The sequence below is a fragment of the Medicago truncatula genome, chromosome 8 (genome assembly GCF_003473485.1).
Source record: "Medicago truncatula cultivar Jemalong A17 chromosome 8, MtrunA17r5.0-ANR, whole genome shotgun sequence".
Lineage (NCBI taxonomy): Eukaryota > Viridiplantae > Streptophyta > Magnoliopsida > Fabales > Fabaceae > Medicago > Medicago truncatula.
Window position 1 is genome coordinate 35,453,004 of NC_053049.1, and position 20,205 is coordinate 35,473,208.

At 32.8% G+C, this 20,205-nt stretch overlaps 2 protein-coding genes across 4 annotated transcripts; one reads left to right on the plus strand and one right to left on the minus strand.

Annotated features, from left to right (window-relative positions):
* Positions 1–8,504: 8,504 nt before the first annotated feature.
* On the minus strand, positions 8,505–12,639 carry LOC11413766 (7-methyl-GTP pyrophosphatase). Of its 3 annotated transcripts, none has more exons than XR_003007945.2 (8): positions 12,444–12,638; positions 12,274–12,348; positions 11,026–11,109; positions 9,795–9,864; positions 9,616–9,707; positions 9,423–9,449; positions 9,156–9,294; positions 8,505–8,755 (listed from the first exon to the last, which is right to left on the minus strand). XR_003007945.2 is itself a non-coding variant. In XM_003629398.4 (8 exons), exons 1-8 carry the CDS (start codon positions 12,540–12,542, stop codon positions 8,684–8,686), a joined length of 615 nt encoding a protein of 204 aa, XP_003629446.1. In that variant the 5' UTR covers positions 12,543–12,637; the 3' UTR covers positions 8,505–8,683. The 3 variants fall into 3 exon arrangements, 2 of the variants coding, with proteins under 2 accessions (XP_003629446.1, XP_024628992.1); XM_003629398.4 differs by having other exon boundaries at positions 9,156–9,236; positions 9,408–9,449; positions 12,444–12,637; XM_024773224.2 differs by lacking the exon at positions 8,505–8,755 and having other exon boundaries at positions 9,156–9,236; positions 9,355–9,449; positions 12,444–12,639.
* Positions 12,640–12,788: 149 nt separating this feature from the next.
* LOC11409708 (pyridine nucleotide-disulfide oxidoreductase domain-containing protein 2) lies at positions 12,789–20,104 on the plus strand. Its single transcript, XM_003629399.4, has 15 exons — positions 12,789–13,310; positions 14,144–14,323; positions 14,491–14,548; positions 15,269–15,319; positions 15,558–15,640; positions 16,752–16,839; positions 17,567–17,608; positions 17,695–17,769; positions 17,855–17,923; positions 18,394–18,509; positions 18,647–18,759; positions 19,019–19,098; positions 19,287–19,407; positions 19,507–19,573; positions 19,676–20,104. Exons 1-15 carry the CDS (start codon positions 12,889–12,891, stop codon positions 19,803–19,805), a joined length of 1,695 nt encoding a protein of 564 aa, XP_003629447.2. The 5' UTR covers positions 12,789–12,888; the 3' UTR covers positions 19,806–20,104.
* Positions 20,105–20,205: the final 101 nt, after the last annotated feature.

A 20,205-nucleotide genomic window follows, 5' to 3' on the forward strand; every position in this document is an offset into this window, starting at 1 on the left:
TCTATCTAATAACGGTCGAAGGGTTGTTCATATATTTATATTTGGTTGTTGCATTTTATTAGTGAAAATTTGATTTCATGAACAACAAAGTACTAACTGATTAAATCAAATACAACAAATTCATACCTGTGATTAGGGTTGGGAATAGGTCAAGCCGGCCTACAGGGGCCTACGGCCTGGCCTGGCCTGGACTGTTTAGTAGATAGGCCTAGGTTTAGGCTTTTTGAAAAGCCTGTTTAGTTAAATAGGCCAAGCTTAGGCTTCAAAAAAAGACTGTTAAGCCTAATAGGCCGGCCTATTAATACTTATTTATTAAAAAATAATTTTTTTTATATTAAAAATATAAACATCTTTTTCTCTATCTATTAGTCCCTTAATAGGCTTTGTTGTTATAGGCTTTTATGTAGGCTTTAATCTAGTTGAAATTTACTTGTAGTGAAATAGGCTTTTAAGTAGGCTTTAAGACATGTTTAACCTATTTAGTAGGCCAAATGAACTATTTGATGGCCTTAATGTGAAGTAGGCCTGTAAGTAGGCTTTCAGGCCAGTCCAGACTTTTAAATAGGTCAGACCAGACCTAGAAAAACGGCCTATGATAGGCCATAGGTCAGGCTCAGGCTTGTGATTTATTTCGTAGGCCAGGCTCAGGCCTATCAAAGCCTAACCTGGCCTGGCCTATTCCCACCCCTACCTGTGATTAAGGATTGAATCCCAAAGAATAATTGACGGAAACCCTTTAAAGTACATCTAATACATCTTGAAAAGATACTCCTAGCTGATTTTGCAATCAAAATCTACTTCACACTAAGCAAGTAGCACAAGGATACAGTTCAACATGCGTTTCATTTTTTAGTTTTTGATTGGTCCTTCACTTTTCTTTCAGATCATAATGAATACAAAATTCATTGGTCAAGTCAAACAGTCTACAAGCATGTCATCAAATCTTGTTAAAAATTCATCATTTAAGGTGAATAATTAGGGTGTTCGAGATTCAGATATCAGCAATTGCATATATTATGCAATATCTCTGCTAATTAAGTTAAGCTCATGAGATTATATCTTAGAAAATTTGACTATATGTGAAATCAAATTTCACTTCTAATTTATAATAAAACATTTAAATATGCAAAACTTAATACAAACAAATGAATTTAAATTAATGATCTAATAAAAATTATATTTGTACAATTATTTTATGACAAATTTTAAAACAAACAATTATCATACCCTTATTATGGTCTTACTCTCTATTACATTGATTTTTGTATCAAAAAATGGTTGTTTAGGGCCTTTTTTATTATGTTTTTTAAACTTAATTAAATTAAGTTATTTGGTTGAGTGGACCCCATTAGCGCATACAAACAAGACAACCTCTCAACAACGTTATTTCCGCCTCTTCCTATTTCTTTTGTTCTCTCGACCAACCCACTCTTTGTTTCAAGGTGACAACTAGGGTACCCATGGAAGAATGGTGGGTAATTTACCCCAACCAATACACATTAGCCACATAAGCACATTTTTAAGTGGTATCCATGAACTATCTTGACCCCACCAACAAATTGCTCATTTTCATTGGTTGGTGGGTAAATTACCCACCATTCTTCAAAGGTAATCTAGAAAAAACCTTGTTTCAATCTTATTCTCACTTCACTCGATCGCTAGCTTCTACATGTAACTCTCTCTCTCTCTCAAATCGAACATGTCTTTTTCATACCATGTGAAAACGGCGAAAAAAAAAAGCTTGATGTATTAGCACTACTTGATATGATTGATCTAAATTATTCTAACTAGGTTCAGACTTTATGCATGATGCTATCTAGGTTTTCGTTTTTCACTTGCTTTCCGATTAATTCAAACTTGAAACCCTTTGTTTTATTTCTTGGTCTTCATGGTATATATTATATTACTACTTGATGATGATTGATCTATGATTTGAAGTGACTATGTGCTAATGTTTGCTATTTCGTAGTTTTATCTATGTAGTTCAATAATGGCTGCTGATAAAGCTTCGGATAATCAGTTAGGGTTTTGTGAAGACTCCAAAATGGATGATAATGTCCCTTTTAAGCAAGGTTATCATCTTCGAATGTGAATGTGATGAGAAAATGTAGCAGTAGCTTTGATGAGTCTGTTCAGAAGAGGGATACTACTACACTGTCAGTTAAGAGGGTTTTGTTTTTTTATAACAATAAGGAATTGCACATTTCGTTTAAGAAATCAAAGATGACTATAGAAGAAGACAAACAACGAAACATGCAATGAACGTTTCAAAGAAATCAAAGAACAGTGGAGATATATTCCTGACAATACCAAAACGAACGGTGGAGGAAAGCATAACCCATAAATAGGATAAATATAAGACAAATGTAATGATTTTGGTATGATGAAGCCAGAGTTGATTGTGCTCGTACTGATTTTTGCTGGCTAGCTGACAGATCTAGACAAAACAAATGAAGATTAAAAAGTTAAAAATAAGCCAACAAAAAATTGATACAATCAATTACAAGTAAAGATAAACAACATAGTTTGAGTAGAATCGAGTCACAAAATTGATGTACGTACCTCCTCCTTACACGACATCAGCGTCAATTTAATCATAGAAGTAGATATGTATTAACATATCTTATTTACGAGTTAGTGAGAGATAGATAAATAGCTAGATATATAGGAAAAGATCACGTATACAATGCAACCCCAAAATAATCAGGGAAACGAAGGGAAGAGAGGCAAATACATAGATCTACATTTTAGAATGCGGCGCTTCAACACACGATTATGAGGAATTTATAGAATGCAAAGTAGGGTTTAGATTAAAATTTTGTGTTATCTATTGGAAAACAAAAAATAAATATATATTTTTAATAAAAAAATGTCATAATAAATATATTTATTTGAATTATGGAAATTAAATTTTATGCCGATAAATAATGTTTTAAGCCCGTTTATTAAAGAATTTGCAACTTGGTTGGTGGAACAATAATATGCGGGGGGTCAGGGTTCTAACCAAAAACTTCCCACATTTTTCCACTTAGGATCAGTTTTATGCCTATGATAGGATATAAAGCAGGATAAAAATATGATATAGACATGATAAGAGTTATTCTATCTTTCCCTAAAAAAAAGGAGTTATTCTATCTTGTTTATTAGAAACATGGGTTAAATATGTTTTTGGTTCCTATAAAATTTTCAAATTTCAAGTTTTAGTCCCTATACAATTTTTCATCAATTTTTAGTCCCTTCAAAACTTTCCGTCACAATTTTTGGTCCTTGTATTTAAGTATAATCATGTGTATCCTTCGAAATTTTGCAGGATTTTTTTATTGTCGTATTTAGTAAGTTATAAACATCTCTCTTGTTTCGGTAAAAAAAAAAAAAAAAACTCTCTTGTAAAAGTTGATTTTTTTTTTTTTAACATATAGTGAATTAAATATGAATTTTTATGTTTTTAGCACTTAAAAATTCATATTTAATTCATATCTTGTTAAAAAATAAAAAAAAAATTGTAGAAGAGATTGTTATAAAATTATAAACATCTATATAAAAATTTATTAAAAAGTGTGAAGCATACACATGATTTGATTTAAAATCAGGGATTATGCAGGAAAATACATAGATCTACACTTTAGGATGCGGCCCTTCAACACACGATTATGAGGAATTTATAGAATGCAAAGTAGGGTTTAGGTTAAAATTTTGTGTTATCTATTGGAAAACAAAAAATAAATATATATTTTTAATAAAAAATGTCATAATAAATTTATTTATTTGAATTATGGAAATTAAATTTTATGCCGATAAAAAGTGTTTTAAGTCCGTTTATTAAAGAATTTGCAACTCGGTTGGTGGAACAATAACATGCGGGGGTCAGGGTTCGAACCAAAAATTTCCCACATTTTCCTACTTAGGATCAGTTTTTTGCGTATGATAGGATATAAAGTAGAATAAAGATATGATATAGACATGCTAAGAGTTATTCTATCTTGTGTTTATTAGAAATATGAGTTAAATATGTTTTTGGTCCCTATAAATTTTTTAAATTTCTAGTTTTAGTCCTTATACAATTTTTCATCAATTTTAAGTCCCTTCAAAACTTTCCGTCGCAATTTTTGGTCCCTTTATTTAAGTATAATCATGTGTATCCTTCAAAATTTTGCATAATTTTTTTTATGGTCGTATTTAGTAAGTTATAAAAATCTCTCTTGTAAAAGTTAATTTTTTTTAACATGTGATGAATTAAATATGAATTTTTATGTTTTTAACGCTTAAAAATTCATATTTATAGAATGCAAAGATTTCGAATCCAGTAACAACTTCAGATCTGAAACCGTGAACACAAACAGTGACGAAACAGTAACACTAGCAATCAACAAAGCACCACTGGATCGAAGAAGAAGAAAACGCGAGGGAAGAAGAGGAGCGAACCGGCTCAACAGCAAGTGAAGCAAAGAAAATTTCGTTTGTGTTTTAATCTTTAGATATACTCCTTCTCGTTGTGTTTTTGCGCGATCCTGTTCGGATTTGACTTTAAAACGAAAATGGATGTTGAAAAATGACTTTAATTTTTAAAAAGGGTGAGTTTGGTTCTCCGGCACGGCGTCCCCGTCTCTGGGCGGCGACCACTGCGCCGGAATCATCATGTGTGGCCGGAAAGATGAAGACTCATATGAGTTCTTCGTTTTCTTTTCCAGAATGTTGAAAATTGTAGAGAGAGGGAGAGCTTTATGTTTTAGTTAGAGAAATGTTTGAAGCAAATGAAGTTTGATTTGGTGTAGTTTGAGAAGCCTAGGATTATTACACGTGTACACTAGATCTGATGGTTGTGAAGTGTTTATGCACGGTGCATAAGGATTTCCTTATGCACCATAACTTTTGCCAAAATTTCACATTTTATAGAAACCAAAAACATATTTAACCCTAAAAACATGATATCAAATAAGATACCATTATTTTGTAAAATGTTCTAAAATTGAAAAATTGATAAAAAGAAGTTATATAATTTGGATAAAATTCATTGACACTAAAACAGAAATTCAATCTTTTCAAAAACAATTCACGAGTAACTAAATAATTCTATTATATATGTTAGCTAAGCTAAATAGAGTTATGATATATTACATGTAAATGACAAAATTACCTTGCAAAAATATTAATAATTTAATGCAAAATAAATTAATATTCATATTTTTTAAATATTAATAACTATGTTATTTTTTCTTTCAAAAAAATGATAATCATGTTATTTTTAAATGTTCCAATTTTTAAATTTACCCTTGTGACAAAATTGTACATATTTTTAAAAATTATTTAGTAATATTTTTATTTTTCATTTTAATACATTTTAGAATGTGGCGCTTCAACACACGATTATGAGGAATTTATAGAATGCAAAGTAGGGTTTAGATTAAAATTTTGTGTTATCTATTGGAAAACAAAAAATAAATATATATTTTTAATAAAAAATGTCATAATAAATATATTTTATTTGAATTATGGAAATTAAATTTTATACCGGTAAATAATGTTTTAAGACCGTTTATTAAAGAATTTGCAACTTGGTTGGTAGAACAATAATATGCGGGGTCAGGGTTGAACAAAAAATTCCCCATCTTTTCCCACTTAGGACCGTTTTATGTGTATGATAGGATATAAAGCGGGATAAAGATATGATGCAGACATTATAAGAGTTATTCTATCTTGTGTTTTTTTTTTTTGAAGAGATTAAAATGAATTATATTATCGCAACGAAGGTCTTCCTAGCACAAGGCATGCCAAGGAATAAAAACCTCAAAGTCAATACAAATTAAAAGATTACATACAAGGCTAAAGCCATCACCACAAAACAACCCGAAACAACACAGCAATTAGCCTATGCCTAGTAAAGTGAACGGACTAAGCCACTAGAAACATGGGTTAAATATGTTTTAATCCCTATATAATTTTTCATCAATTTTTAATCTCTTCAAAAAAAATTCGTCACAATTTTTGGTCCATGTATTTAAGTATAATCATGTGCATCCATCGAAATTTTGTATAATTTTTTTATAGTCGTATTTTGTAAGTTATAAAAATCTCTCTAGTAAAAGTTTAATTTTTTTAACCTATAATGAATTAAATATGAAATTTTAAGTTTTTAGCGCTTAAATATTCATATCTTGTTAAAAAGTTCAAATTTCTTTTGTAGATGAGATTGTTGTAAAATTATAAATATCGATATAAAAATTTATTCAAAAATGTGAAGTATACACATGATTTGATTTAAAAACAGGGACCATAAGTGGCGGTAGAAAATTTTTAAGAGATCAAAATTTCATTAGAATTTTATAGGGATCAAAAACATATTTAACCCTAGAAACATGATAACAAATATAATAACATATTTAACCCTAATTGCTCATATCCATGATAGGAATTTGAACAAGTGAGGTAGGATAAGATAAGTTCTAATACTAATCTTGATGTGTTATCAAACTCTAAATTGAGATAAGATATGATATAGGAGTAAATAGTCAATTTCCCCTCTGAAATTGTAAGTTTTATCAATTACCTCCCTGAAATTAACAAAACTTCAATTACCCCCCCTGAAATTTCAGAACGTTAGTCAATTTACCCCATCCGTCAAATTTTTCTGTTAGTGAACATGACGTTTTGTAAACACCCCCCTAAAGTTTTGCACTTATGTGCAAAATGCCCCCCAAACTTAAAAATTTATATTATTTTTTTCTTAAAAACAAAAAATTAATAGTTAAATATTAAAGCTAACTATTAATTTTGGAGTTTGGAAAAACTACATACATATATACATCAAAATAGGGAAAAATGTGTATTTTTAAAGTGACAATAATGATTATTTCTAATAGACAAATTATTATTTTTAGAGGTTTATAAACAAATTAATAATCAGATTTAAATTTATATTTTCTCCTTCACCATCTTAGTCTTTTAACTCCTCCAACTCCTTCAACAATTTGATCAAACCATTTAAACTACACAACCCCCAATATTAATCCACAAATCATCCCATTATTGTCACTTTAAAAATACATATTTTTCCCCATTTTGGAGCCTATTTTGATGTATATATGCATGTAGTTTTCCCAAATTCCAAAATTAATAGTTAGTTTTAATATTTAACTATTAATTGTTTGTTTTTAAGAAAAAAATAATATAAATTTTTAAGTTTGGGGGGCATTTTGCACATAAGTGCAAAACTTCAGGGGGGTATTTGCAAAACGTCATGTTCACTAACAGAAAAATTTGACGGAGGGGGTAAATTGACTAACGTTGTGAAATTTCAGGGGGGTAATTGAAGTTTTGTTAATTTCAGGGAAGTAATTGATGAAACTTACAATTTCAAGGGGGAAATTGAGTAAATTACTCTATGATATAGTTATCATATCCTATTTTTTATCCTGCGGACCAAACCGATCCTTAAAAATGTGAATCGAACTAAAAAAAATGGAGCTTTTCTGTAAATATTTCTAGCTATATGAACTACAACAACCTTATTATCTCTAGATTTTTCTTGTAATTAAATTATTTGCTTTAAATGCCTGTAGATGTTCCTATCCTGTAAACCCTGCATGCCTGTAGATTTTCCTATCTTGTAAACCCTGCATGAAGTATATATAGAGCTCATCCAATTTCGAAGGAAATCTACAACCATGAGTTTTAGGATTGCTTCATAGTATTGAATGTGTGTTTGATTATAAGGATATGTTTGTAGAGTAGAAAGTAAAGGTCATTGCAGTCAAGCAAATCAAGCACACTTCGATTTAATGGAAAAGTCTTAAAAGGAAACTTGTGCCGAGAACTTACTTGTAACAAAGTTACCTCCAAATTTGTCCAAATTAGGTTCTTCGTTTGGCTGGGTTGTTGGTGACTCCAATATACTGAGATTGAAGTTTAGATTCGAGCAATATTTGGTATCCTTGTCCTCCACAATTGTTCCTTAACAGATATACTGGTACTATCGACGAGCTTGAATTAAACAGAGTTTGGCCCTAGGCATTGGACCTATTGGTGGATTATCGAAGATTGTGTGTTTGACGGTGGCCTCACTAGCAAGCCAACAACAGAGCTTCATAGGTGGAGTTGCAGTTGGCAACAGAGGATAAAGAGCAAGGGCAGTGATTGCGAGGGTAAATGACAATTGAGAATTGGCATCATTGTTCTCTACGATGCTGCATCTCTTGGGAAGTCCACAATGATAGATTTAGTGGAAACTTGTGAATTGGGAAGTTGAGGTTTGAATAGATTCACCAACCTTGAATCAACAAGACTACTTCTTCTATTGTAAGCTGCGCTGTGGTGGTGTGGTTACAACTGGTAACCATGAAGATGAAGCTCTTCTCTGACATGTAATAGCAAGCTTGTTATGAATTAATTTCTTTCTCCACAGGTCGTTTTGAAATTTAGTTCATTTAGATTTCAATATTATTTTGAACGGTTGAATTATGGAATGGCATGGAGCCTCATGCTGAAACAATACCAGAAACAGAAGAGCATAAAGTACAAGCTTTTGTCGGCTCATGATAAAACAAAATTCAGCAAGGTATCAAGGATTCTTGTTTGTATTTTGTATTACAAAATCGGTGCAAATAAAAACATTTGAATATCATTGAGGTAATATCGCAGTCAGCCAGCACATGGTATCAATCAGAATATAGTTTTACAACTGCAGCAGCTATAGAGCTTCCATTATGAGTTTCTCTGTAAGAGCTTTGGAAAGTCCCATCACTGTATCAGCTGATCCAACCTACCACAAGGATCACACGGATCATTTGTTAAGAAAACAGAGTAAAAGGGATTAATCCACATTACATCACCCTGAAACAAACGTTTTCTAGAAAATTAACTCAATTGGCATAGATGTCTGGGAAATGAGTGAAGGCTAAAGCTACAAATATTTGCTTTTTGCAGTCATAAAAGAAAGCCCCCAAAAAAGGGGAAAAAGATATTGGAAAATGGAAAAATTGGAGCACAAGAAAAAAGGTATTAAAGTAATTCACAATATCATGAATCGTTTTGAACTTTGATGGCAACAAGGGTATGAGTCTCTAATTTGCAAAGAATGCATATTGCTAATGTGGTCTTGTTATTATGTGCATGCATATGCTTTTGAGAGTTAGTGTAATTGAGAAAGCAAGATGACTAACCACTGCATCCACAAAGGGTAACGTCAATGGATGTTCCAGCATCAAACCCCCAGCAACATTGAACGTAACCCCGTCATCAATCTGAGATTCTCCCATCAAATAAGAAAACTCATATAGTATTTGGTTTGACAAGAATTTCCTGAAAGAAAATTTCAAAAGATCAAATGTTTTGAGAAACCGGTTAAAGTACTCTTTTCACCTTCATACTTTGCTCAGTCCAAGGGTGAAAAGTGTACTTCTAAAAACATTTACCAGATTATCAATGACCTCGTCTGGTATTTCAAGGAAATAAACCTGTCATATAGGAACAATTTTACAAATGTCAGTCAAGTTATCTGCAAAGACTGAAGAGAAATAACGAGTTTCTGAAAAAGCATCTGCAGCATCTAATATACAAGATGCTTCCTAATATCTAGCAATCTAGATTATAAATGAGCTCTAGGTTAGCAGCAACTTGTACCTCTGCACCCTCCCATCCCCCATAACGTTTTCCGGTCACAAGGTTAGTCACCACAACAGATCCTACCACAGCTGCATGACTACCAGAATATCCTGCAAAATCACACAATTGTGAATGTGGCTGTTACATCTGCCTATAATCACCAACAACAAAAAATGGGGGCTAAAATTCATACAAACCTTTGACAAATTCCCGTGCTTCTTTCTCACTAGTTGGTTTTTCCCTGATTATTCCTCGATATACCACAACCTACAAAACATTTATTTGTAACAACATAATAAGTTTACAAAGGTTTAGACTTCAGCCAAAAGAAAATTAGGAAAAGGCCTTATAGGATTTAGATTGTAACTCAAAATCTCACCAAAAAAAAAAAAAAAAAGATTGTAACTCAACTTTTGAGCAGATGTATATAGAATGAGATGATGGGGAAATGAAGACATAGACTCAGAAAGTAAGAATAAACCGCAGTGTCTGAGCCAAATATTTGGCCCAGTTTACACCGTACGTAATGAAATATGTACAGAAGAACCCACTTGGGTTGGTCTGGTGATGTTGGCTTGTGGGACCTTGGAGTGTGCTCCTCCTCAAGGTCCCAGGTTTGACTCTCCCCGGTTCAATTTGAGTGGGCTAGTTTATGTACAGAAGAAGGCTTATATTAATACACTAGAAACACAACCAAGTTTTATTTATATATTATGTAGGTTCACCTGCTTTAGTTAATGTTCTCTTTCTCTGGATATGTATCTGTTCCATATAAGAGAGTGGAGAACCAAGCCCATGGCTAGGGAACATCTAGTAAACTTCTGCTTTGGCCATACTTTTTGTTCGAAATGTACATTCTCTCCACTTTTTTTTTAAATTTTTTTAATTTTTTTATGCTAACCTACTGTAATTAGAGACTTGACCTTAATAGGTACCCAGGTTATCCCCACAACTAGGCCCTGTGTGTCCACTATGAAATTAATCCCCAAGTCGGAAGCAGGATGTTCGACTTAATTCACACAGGATTGGACCCTCCCAACTGGGCGACTCTAGGTATGTAACTCAGGTTCTTTTCCGGGAGGAGAGTCATATCACAAACTTTCCCAACACCAAATTGGTCATTCTCTCCTTTATTTTGACCACGTATTCTTATTTTGACAAAGCTAAATTAATTTATACGATTGTAAATAGCATCAGAATGTGAGCTGGGGTGGACAACATTCTCAATGAGACTAAGTTGGCAGAACAGGAACAGAAATAGTCACAGATATTATCTGTAAAAAGGAAAACCGAAGTCACGCCTTTCTTCTTCTTCTTCTTCTTCTTCTTCATGTATACACAACTAAATTAGCTGTCATTTCTTATCAATGCTGCATAGTTGAAACTTGAAACAAACAAATAGTGAACGATGGAAAGAAGAATACATACAGTGTCTGCAGTGATTAACAATGTTGTAGAAGCATCTGCCTCCAATTGACCATCATTAAGGAGCCTTTGCACAATAGCATCAGCCTAAAGAAGTATATCATGGTTAGATCACTAAATTTAACTTCAAATTGACCACAACCTCTCTACCTTATGCTATATTTTTCTATCATTTAACTTATTTAGGTTCTTAGAGGAATTTTATGGTCTGGTGGGAACAACAAGCTGCGATTTTTTGTGTATTCAATCACAACAATCAGATGCAAAGACCTTAGATAGGTTCTTTCAAAATAAACATATTAGAAATCAAACAACAAATGTGAACTTATGTTTCCATTGTCTTTCTCGGCCTTTCAAGTTCAACAGTGAGCATATTTGAGAAGATTAAAAAAAGTTCAAAATGAATACTACTTCAAACTTGATATGGTAAAATTTTAGGATGATTCACCCCAAAAACTTCAATCGCTCAGTATGTTTGGTTCTGCAGTGATGACAATTGATTTTGAATGAACTGATTATGTAAAATTGATTCTGGCTGAAAGTGAGTTGAAGGTAAAATTTGATTTATGTTTGGACTCATTCATGTAAAAGTCATTTGCACTATAAATTTGTGTATAAAAATCAATTCTAGACTCAAAAGCTAGAAATCATAGCTTCAAGTAGAATCAATTCTACACGAAAGCAACCAAACATATCATAATCAATTCTACACATCCAGAATCAATTACAACCTCTCTAGAAGTGGAACCAAACATACAAATGAACTGGTAAAGATTTTTGATTATCTTACAACCAACAAGCAAAAACCAAAATCATTTCATCTCACTCCATTTTCCCTCCTCACATTGATTTTCATCTTCTTGTCTTATTTTCTCAAACAAACAAAAAAGTGTTGACAAGTAAGTAATCTATAATTCAATTATTCTTCAGTTTTTTAAGCATAAAGGAGACAATGCACATCGATTTACCAGTCATTGGATAGCTAATAATGGCTAAATTTACTACATATATACATAGAACTAAGAAGCACTGTCACATACACCAGAGAATAACACATCGTCATTGGTAATAATTTGAGAAAATTGACTAATTGAATAAAATCACATGTGTCGGTATCGTGTCAGTGTTAAGTGTTAACACGTGTTAGACACCCCTTGGATGAGAAGTGTCAATACTTCAAAATATAAGGGACAAAAAGGATTGAGAATTGACAAGTCCAATAATAGATGAAAAGAAAGAAAGCATATATACCTTAGCCTCAGCTAATGTTACAACCAAATCTTCAGGCTTTTCCCTCCTAATACTTTTCTCATCAATATCTGCAGTCTAATTATTACATCAACCAAACTAAACAATTTCAATTTCTTTAATCATACAAGTTAATTGGCGTAGTTTGACAAAATGCATAATAAATAACATACCATTATTGTGAATTCGTATCCCATTTCAGCAAGAATCTGTTTGCGAGCTTTTGAAGAAGAACCCAAAATTATCCTGTAAGAAGGATTTTTCGAAGCCATCTATGGTAGTCGGCGTGGTTTCTAAGCTCTTGCTTCTAGTTGTGTTCTGAGTTGCTTCCCGAATATCAGGAGCTGGAGGCTACAATAAATCCTCTCAAAAAGATAAATAAAATAATTGAAAATGTTATATTTATTCCTATTTTTAAAATAAATCTTTTTATACATATTAAAAAATGCAATTAAAATAAATATGTGTAAAATTAAAATACCACCGTTTAAAGGTGAGACAGTGATTAAACAGAAGTAATAAATAAACTCCAAAAACATAAACACACTTACCACTTATCAGTCAACACTCTCGAGAGTGAAACCAAAACCTTCTTCAATTCCATAAAAAACATACCAAATGTGGCGAAGGAAGTTCACCACCACCATCTCCGGCAGCGCCGCCGCATTGACTGACAAGAAATGGGACGCACTGATCATCGGCGGCGGCCACAACGGCCTAACAGCAGCAGCATATCTAGCACGTGGAGGTCTCTCAGTTGCCGTCCTCGAACGCCGCCACATAATCGGCGGAGCCGCCGTAACTGAGGAACTTATTCCAGGTTTCAAGTTTTCTCGCTGCAGTTACCTCCAAAGCCTTCTCCGGCCGGCAGTTATCAATGAACTGGAGTTGGCAAAGCATGGATTGAAGCTTCTGAAGAGAAATCCGTCGTCGTTTACGCCGTGTCTTGATGGAAGATATCTTCTCTTAGGACCTGATAAAGATCTTAATCACTCTCAGATTTCTAAATTCTCAAAAGCTGATGCAGATGCTTATCCCAAGTATTTTTATTTTTTTTTATCTATTTTTATCTCTTAATTTTGATGCTATTTTTGTGAATTTTAATTTTTATATTAAACTAAGATATTAGAGATTAATTTATAATTATATGCACCTAGAGTGTAAAACTTTTTTACACATGCATTCAATTAAAACATCACAGGAATGTATTTGCTGTGATACTTTAGGAACTAACATAAAAATGTAGCATCAAGTAAGTAATTTGATTGGAAGCATGTGTAAAAAAGTTTTGCACTGTCGGTGTATACAAATTAATGTTACTAGTTTGAATTAAATGATTAATGTGATTAGCCTTTGAAGGACTAAATAAAATTGAAGGTTTACTCAGACAATGCAATAGAATAGATTTAGATTATGATCTAATAGCTCCAATTAGATAATCATAAAATTGAAGTATTGTTTGTTTTGTCTTGTAAAAAATGTATGGATTTCATGTAATTTGCTTGGAAATATGTCGGTGTTATATCTTCAGTTAGTTTCTGGAGGTGCATTTACTTATGTGCTTTCTGTATGGTTTTTAACTTAAAAAAATACATTTTTGTGGTTATTACAATCCTTGAGAAAATTATAGATTTCAGGAAATCATGGGGGATTAAGTTAAGAAAATACGATTAAGCAAAGAAAAAGTTAAGAATGTACGAAAAGAACCTATATAATTGCACCTAAGTTTTCTCCTTAGTTTATTAGTCTTTTCGATGAATTCAGCTTGACGTACTTATCTTAAAGCATCATTGATTGAATGCCACGATTTGTCTGTGTTTTTCGCCCATGTGTTCCTCTCATTATTCTTAACTCTTTTGTTTTCATCATTCAGATATGAGAGTCAGCTTGAGACCTTCTGTAAATTCATGGATCTAGTGCTGGATTCATCTCCACCTGAATCTTTGCAACATAAGTCATCTCTTAATGAACAACTGAAGAATAAATTACAGAATTCAGTATTTTGGGCCAGTTGTTTGCGGCATGCAGCCTCCATGGGGCAAAAGGATATGGTGTAAGTGTTTGTTTCTATATAAGGATTATGAATTTCAAAATTTTTGTTTTTATAAGCTGTAAATTGGTATTGCTGTGAATACTTAACTGAAACAGTAACTAGTAATTTAAAATTATGAATTGTAGCAACAATCTACATGATATCTGTTTTTTTTTTTTATTTGGCAGGGACTTTATGGACCTTTTGTTGTCTCCAGCTTCGAAAGTATTGAATAACTGGTTTGAGGTAATCTTATGGTCTTTTAAACATTCTTATCTAAAATGAAAGGCTCGTTTTTGTAACCGGATAGATATAAAGACAAAAAAAAAAAAAAAACGACTCGTTTTCCTTTTCACTTTGCCCTTCATTTTGAAAACTCTGAATATGCTTTTTAAATAGTACATATGTCTTAATTCTCTTAGGTTTTAGACTGTGATCACATCTTGTGTCTCTGAAGTTTGTAGAACTTCCTTTTAATTTCCTAACTGACTAGTTCAACTCGACACCGGCTGCATTTTGGTTTAATGAATCAAAATTGCACATTATCTTGTTTCCATCCAAGTCATTACATTTTGTTAAGATCCCAGACTCAATATATGGTTAAAGTTGCCTATGTAATGACTTGGGAAATCCTGCACAATTAAGCTGATTTCTTAGGTTTAGTTAAGCCTAGTTCTAATGTTGAATTGAAGCCTATTGGAAACCTAATATTGGGCTACCCATAGATGTCTAGTCCTGCAAACTTCATACTCTAGATGTTCGTTCTTGTGTTCAAGAGGGCCTGTTGAGAGCCCTCATTGACTAGATATATGGGCAAAGTACCCCTTATAATGACTTTAAAGTTGAGGTAGACCATTTCGTTAAATACTCTTATACATCTTTTGATTATTGTTGTAAGTTTCTGTTACTATATTTACCTTCACTTAGTGGTGTAATGTCTAGTTTTGTTTGACATTATTTCTGCAGGCAGATGTTCTGAAGGCAACACTTGCAACAGATGCTGTGATAGGATCTACGGTAAGAGCTGTTATCTCTAGTGTAAAAATGCATCATATTGAAAAAACATTTTCAGGATATAATATGCATGAGTTTCTTCATCCTTCTTTGTGTGTTTGTGTGTGAGAGAGAGTGTGTGTGTGTGTGTTCGATATTTATAAATTGTAGTATAACCATCCTACTCGGTTTCTCCAATAAAAGATAATAGAAATGTTTCATCTTTCATGGTGAATATAATATTTCTAAATCTGTAATGCAGGCCAGTGTCCACACCCCAGGAAGTGGTTATGTTCTGCTACATCATGTAATGGGAGAATCTGATGGAGAACGTGGAATTTGGTCGTATGTATCTCTGCTGCTAGGTTGATATTTTATAATGAGCATAATGAGAATGGAATACTGTTATTTGCCAAAAATACGTTTCCTATGCTGGAATAATTTGAAATAAAATTTAGAAGTACTTTTTGGTGCATGTTACATAAAAATATTTTTCCTTTGCTAGAGTAATTTGAAATACACCCTCCGTTTCAAAATACATGTCCAATTTTTGCAATGTGCACTATTCACTTGACTTACTTTGACCATATTTTTTAACTAATGTATAAATACAAATATTAGCATGTAAGATGTTGTTTGATTTGTCTCGACAAATATTTTCAAAATATTAAATTTTATAATTTTTTACTTTGGATAATTAAAGATATTAACGGTCAAAATTGTGCATTGGCATATGTGAAGTGGACATGTATTTTGAAACGAAGGGAGTAATATTTTCCTAATTCTAAATTTATCAACAAACATGCTGCTACAGGGTCTAAAATAGTAAAATTTGATAATACCTGCCAATCCAACATGTAAGTATTATGCAGCTTGGGGTGGCACATAAAATTCTGTGTAAAAGTACCTTTGCCTTAAGCCCCAATTCTTTCAGGGCCAAAAGAAGACATCAATATCATTATTCCTTAGCATTTGTGAAACTAGAATTTACATTTCATGTTTGACCTTTATTCTGAACAGTAAATGCAGTAGTTTTATTAAGTATTGCAATATCCCTGGCATCACAAATTACTGGTGGTATGCTAAAACCTCCACACTACGCTATTACCCCAAGATGGAGTTTTCGCTTTTTTTTATCTTCTTCAATGTTGAATGGAATTTTCTTTCGTCTCCACTTCTGTCTTTCTTTTTTGTACAGAGAAAAACATGCATTTCATGCATATATATATATATATATATATATATATATATATATATATACGCAATTACATTCATACTTTTGAATAAATATCACTGGCATTTCTAGCTGAAGAAGATATTCTCAAATAACTTTTGACCAACAGTTACCTAATTTATAGTTTAGACATTTTTCAATTAATTAGCTATCCTTTGACTATAGCTTTATTTTATACTATTTATTCAAAGTGAGTGAATAACATGCCATTATTCAATGTAGATATGTTGAAGGTGGAATGGGCTCAATATCCAAGGCTATTGCTAGTGCTGCTGTGGCAGCTGGAGCACATGTTGCAACGAATGCTGAGGTTTGTCATCATTAAGAATCTCTATTAGCTTTCAAATTGACTTCTTCCTAGTCTCTCCATATTTGGCATCAACTGTCACATTCTGAGCAGACTCTGATATTTTAGTGGCTTGGATCTTAAACTCAACCAGAAAATAGAAAAAGATTTGTCAAGGGTAATCCAACTAAGAAACAGAATTTTACAGCAACATATTATGGTTATAGGCACCATGGATAGTTGTAGAAAATATTTCTGATATTATTTTAGTTGTAAATAGATTACAGACACTAATATGTTTATATAGATTACTCTACACACCTATTTGAGCCTGATTAATGGTTGGATGCACCTATTACAGACATAATTACAGTGTATACGTCTATTCACAACAATGGTTATCGTGAAACTTGGATATAAATGGTCTATTTTAGACATGATTCGTAACAGGATATGACATCATTTAATCCCTGCAGCAGTCCACCTACTGGCCAAAGGTTTTTGATTGCTGTTGCTATTGTATCTACTAGTTGATTGTTGAAAAGACTATTTCCTAATTAAATTTATTCCTAACCAAATAATAAAAACGACTTGAAATATCTTATAAATAGTAATAATTTTAGTTCATAAAAAACAAAAGACGGATAAGACAATAAGTGGTTCTTCTCTTTTCCGACTTCCCCTTCCCCGCCCTTTTCGTTATATTTTCTGCTGAGGTTCTAACCACCTGCGATATTCTGTATTCTTATAGGTCTCTCAGTTGTTGATCAAAAACTCTAGCACTGTCAGTGGGGTTAGTCTTGTCTGTTTTTACTCAATCAAGTGGGTTTTTTATGGTGAATCATAACAATAAATTTTGGAAACATGGCTTACATATAGGTGATTCTTGCTGATGGTACTGAAGTGCATGCTTCAGTTGTTCTGTCTAATGCAACACCTTATAAAACTTTCATGGTAAATTCTCAAACTAGCCGTAAATTCAAATTTCTCTGGCACCTGTATTTGGTTCTAATTTATAATATCTGCTATTATGTACCAGGACTTAGTGCCCAACAATGTTCTCCCTGATGATTTTTCTCGGGCAATTAAGCACTCTGACTACAGCTCTGTAAGTTAATTTACTAATTTTTTTCTTCTCAGTATGTTTCTTTTCTAATATCCTCAATTTCTACTTTGTGTCATTTCATTAAAAAAAATAGGTAAGATTGGAATATCTATACAGCATGCTTATATTTGATTGTTTGCTGATGAGAATGAATGTATGGAATTCATCCATGGGAAAAATACTCAAATAGCATCTCTTAAATTATCAAACAGATGACAAACCTGGGATAATGTTGTCAAAAACAAGAAGCCTGTGCTAGGATAGTTTTAATTTACAAACAATATGAACCTTTGAATATTTTTATCTTTTTTCTCATTACTTATTCATTAAATATGATTAAGTTTGATGCTTGCCATTGACATTTGTTTTCTCCCCGCAGTTTCACTAAATTTACGGAAATAAGGACACAATTTTGAGGAAATCATCACATAATTTTTTTTCCTTCCATTAATTGGTTAATATCTTCTAAACAGGCTACCACAAAAATAAATGTAGCGGTTGATAAGTTGCCCCAATTTCAGTGTTGCAAGTCAAATCATTCTCAAGCTGGCCCAGAGCATGTTGGCACTATTCATATAGGTTCAGAGAGGTATGCTCACCCACTATGGATTCATGCTGTGTAGTTTTCAGAACATTTGCCATTAGTAGTGTTCTATACGGGCAGTTGCAGCTTGTTTATTTTCAGAACATGTCAGTTTTTCTTTGCCTTTGACTATTTGTATTTAGCATGGAGGAGATTCATTCTGCATCTCAAGACTCGGTGAATGGAATACCATCAAGAAGACCGGTCATTGAGATGACAATTCCTTCCGTATTAGACAAAACTATATCTCCACCAGGTACTTGAAACTTCGCATATAAGAATGTTCTGATGCATTCTGTTTATAAGAGGGAATTTAGTTACTTTGCTTTCAACGCATTTGCAATATTTGTTCTGATTTATCTTATCACACTGTTGAAACATAACTTCCAAATTCCATTAACTAACAACATAACTTCCTTTTTATCACCCATCTCGTAATATATCTGTTAATGACCCTTCATAATCTTTGATACATGTTTATAACATCTAGTTAATGAAATCTATTTTCTTCATAGGTATGCATGTGATAAACCTGTTTGTGCAGTATACACCCTACAAACCATCGGATGGAGACTGGCAAGATCATGAGTACAGAGTAAGCTTGTTTTGGATGTACTAGTTGCATTACTTTTTTTATTTTGTTAGCGTTTCGGTGTCCAATTTTATCTTGTTATTCCTTGATCATGCACTCTGTTTGCACGTGGCTGCTTGATGCTAAAACTATTTGTTGAATGTTTTATATTAAAAGTTGCTTCATTGTATCTCATCTATCCTCCTCTTCAGGAATCATTTGCACAAAAATGCTTCACATTGATTGATGAATATGCACCTGGTTTCAGCACATCAGTCGTCGGTTATGACATGCTGACTCCACCAGACCTTGAAAGGGAAATCGGTTTGACAGGTAACAAAACCATTCTCTCAGTATGAGTTGATGTTCTACTAGAAAGCACTAGTACATTGTCAGTTTGTCACTACTAACATTTGACCGGTTTTTTGACAGGAGGGAATATATTCCACGGTGCTATGGGTTTGGATTCTCTTTTCCTCATGCGACCTGTAAAAGGATGGTAAAATAAATCAAGTGACTTGTGTTAGAAATTTAGAATCTGTTTCCATTTTTTGACATATAGCTGATAATTACTTGGTTGTTTTTGTTGATTTGGACTTAGGTCAAACTATAAGACTCCACTTAAAGGTTTATACTTATGCGGAAGTGGAGCACATCCTGGTGGTGGAGTTATGGGAGCACCTGGACGCAATGCTGCCCATCTAGTTCTTCAGGATATCAGAAAAACATGAGTGATGATAATTGCAGCTTAAGCCCAAGTTGTTGATGCCTGCAAATAGGGTTGGAAAGATATTTCTTTCAGTGGTACCAGCGGTATTTATATGCTCGAGCTTTTTATGTGATGTATTGGTTAGAAGGATCACAAAATTGATCTACCGAATTATATTAACAATTGCACAAGTTTGCAGATGTTGTAACATGTATTTTATTTTAGAGAACTTAAACCTGTAATCCTTCAAGACAAGCTGGCAATTTTGCTATGCATTGATTCATATAAATGTATTACAGGAAATCTAACATTCTTCATGAATTACATATGTAGGAACGTATTTATAGTGTCAACATTTCAAGACAAGGCAGCCAAAGAGATGATTAAAATTGGGATCTGTTGGGAGCATTGAGTGGCGAGTT

Bases quoted from the DNA above. Each gene is read 5' to 3' on its own strand.
- LOC11413766 (XM_003629398.4), bottom strand. From the start codon at position 12,542: ATGGCTTCGAAAAATCCTTCTTACAGGATAATTTTGGGTTCTTCTTCA. The intron at 9,708-9,794 runs GTTTGTATGAAT...GTGATTTTGCAG, and splicing joins AGCACGGGAATTTGTCAAAG to GATATTCTGGTAGTCATGCA. The intron at 9,237-9,407 runs GTAAATGTTTTT...GGAGAATCTCAG, and splicing joins ACGAGGTCATTGATAATCTG to ATTGATGACGGGGTTACGTT.
- LOC11409708 (XM_003629399.4), top strand. From the start codon at position 12,889: ATGTGGCGAAGGAAGTTCACCACCACCATCTCCGGCAGCGCCGCCGCA. The intron at 15,320-15,557 runs GTAAGAGCTGTT...TCTGTAATGCAG, and splicing joins ATGCTGTGATAGGATCTACG to GCCAGTGTCCACACCCCAGG. The intron at 19,408-19,506 runs GTAACAAAACCA...GTTTTTTGACAG, and splicing joins AAGGGAAATCGGTTTGACAG to GAGGGAATATATTCCACGGT.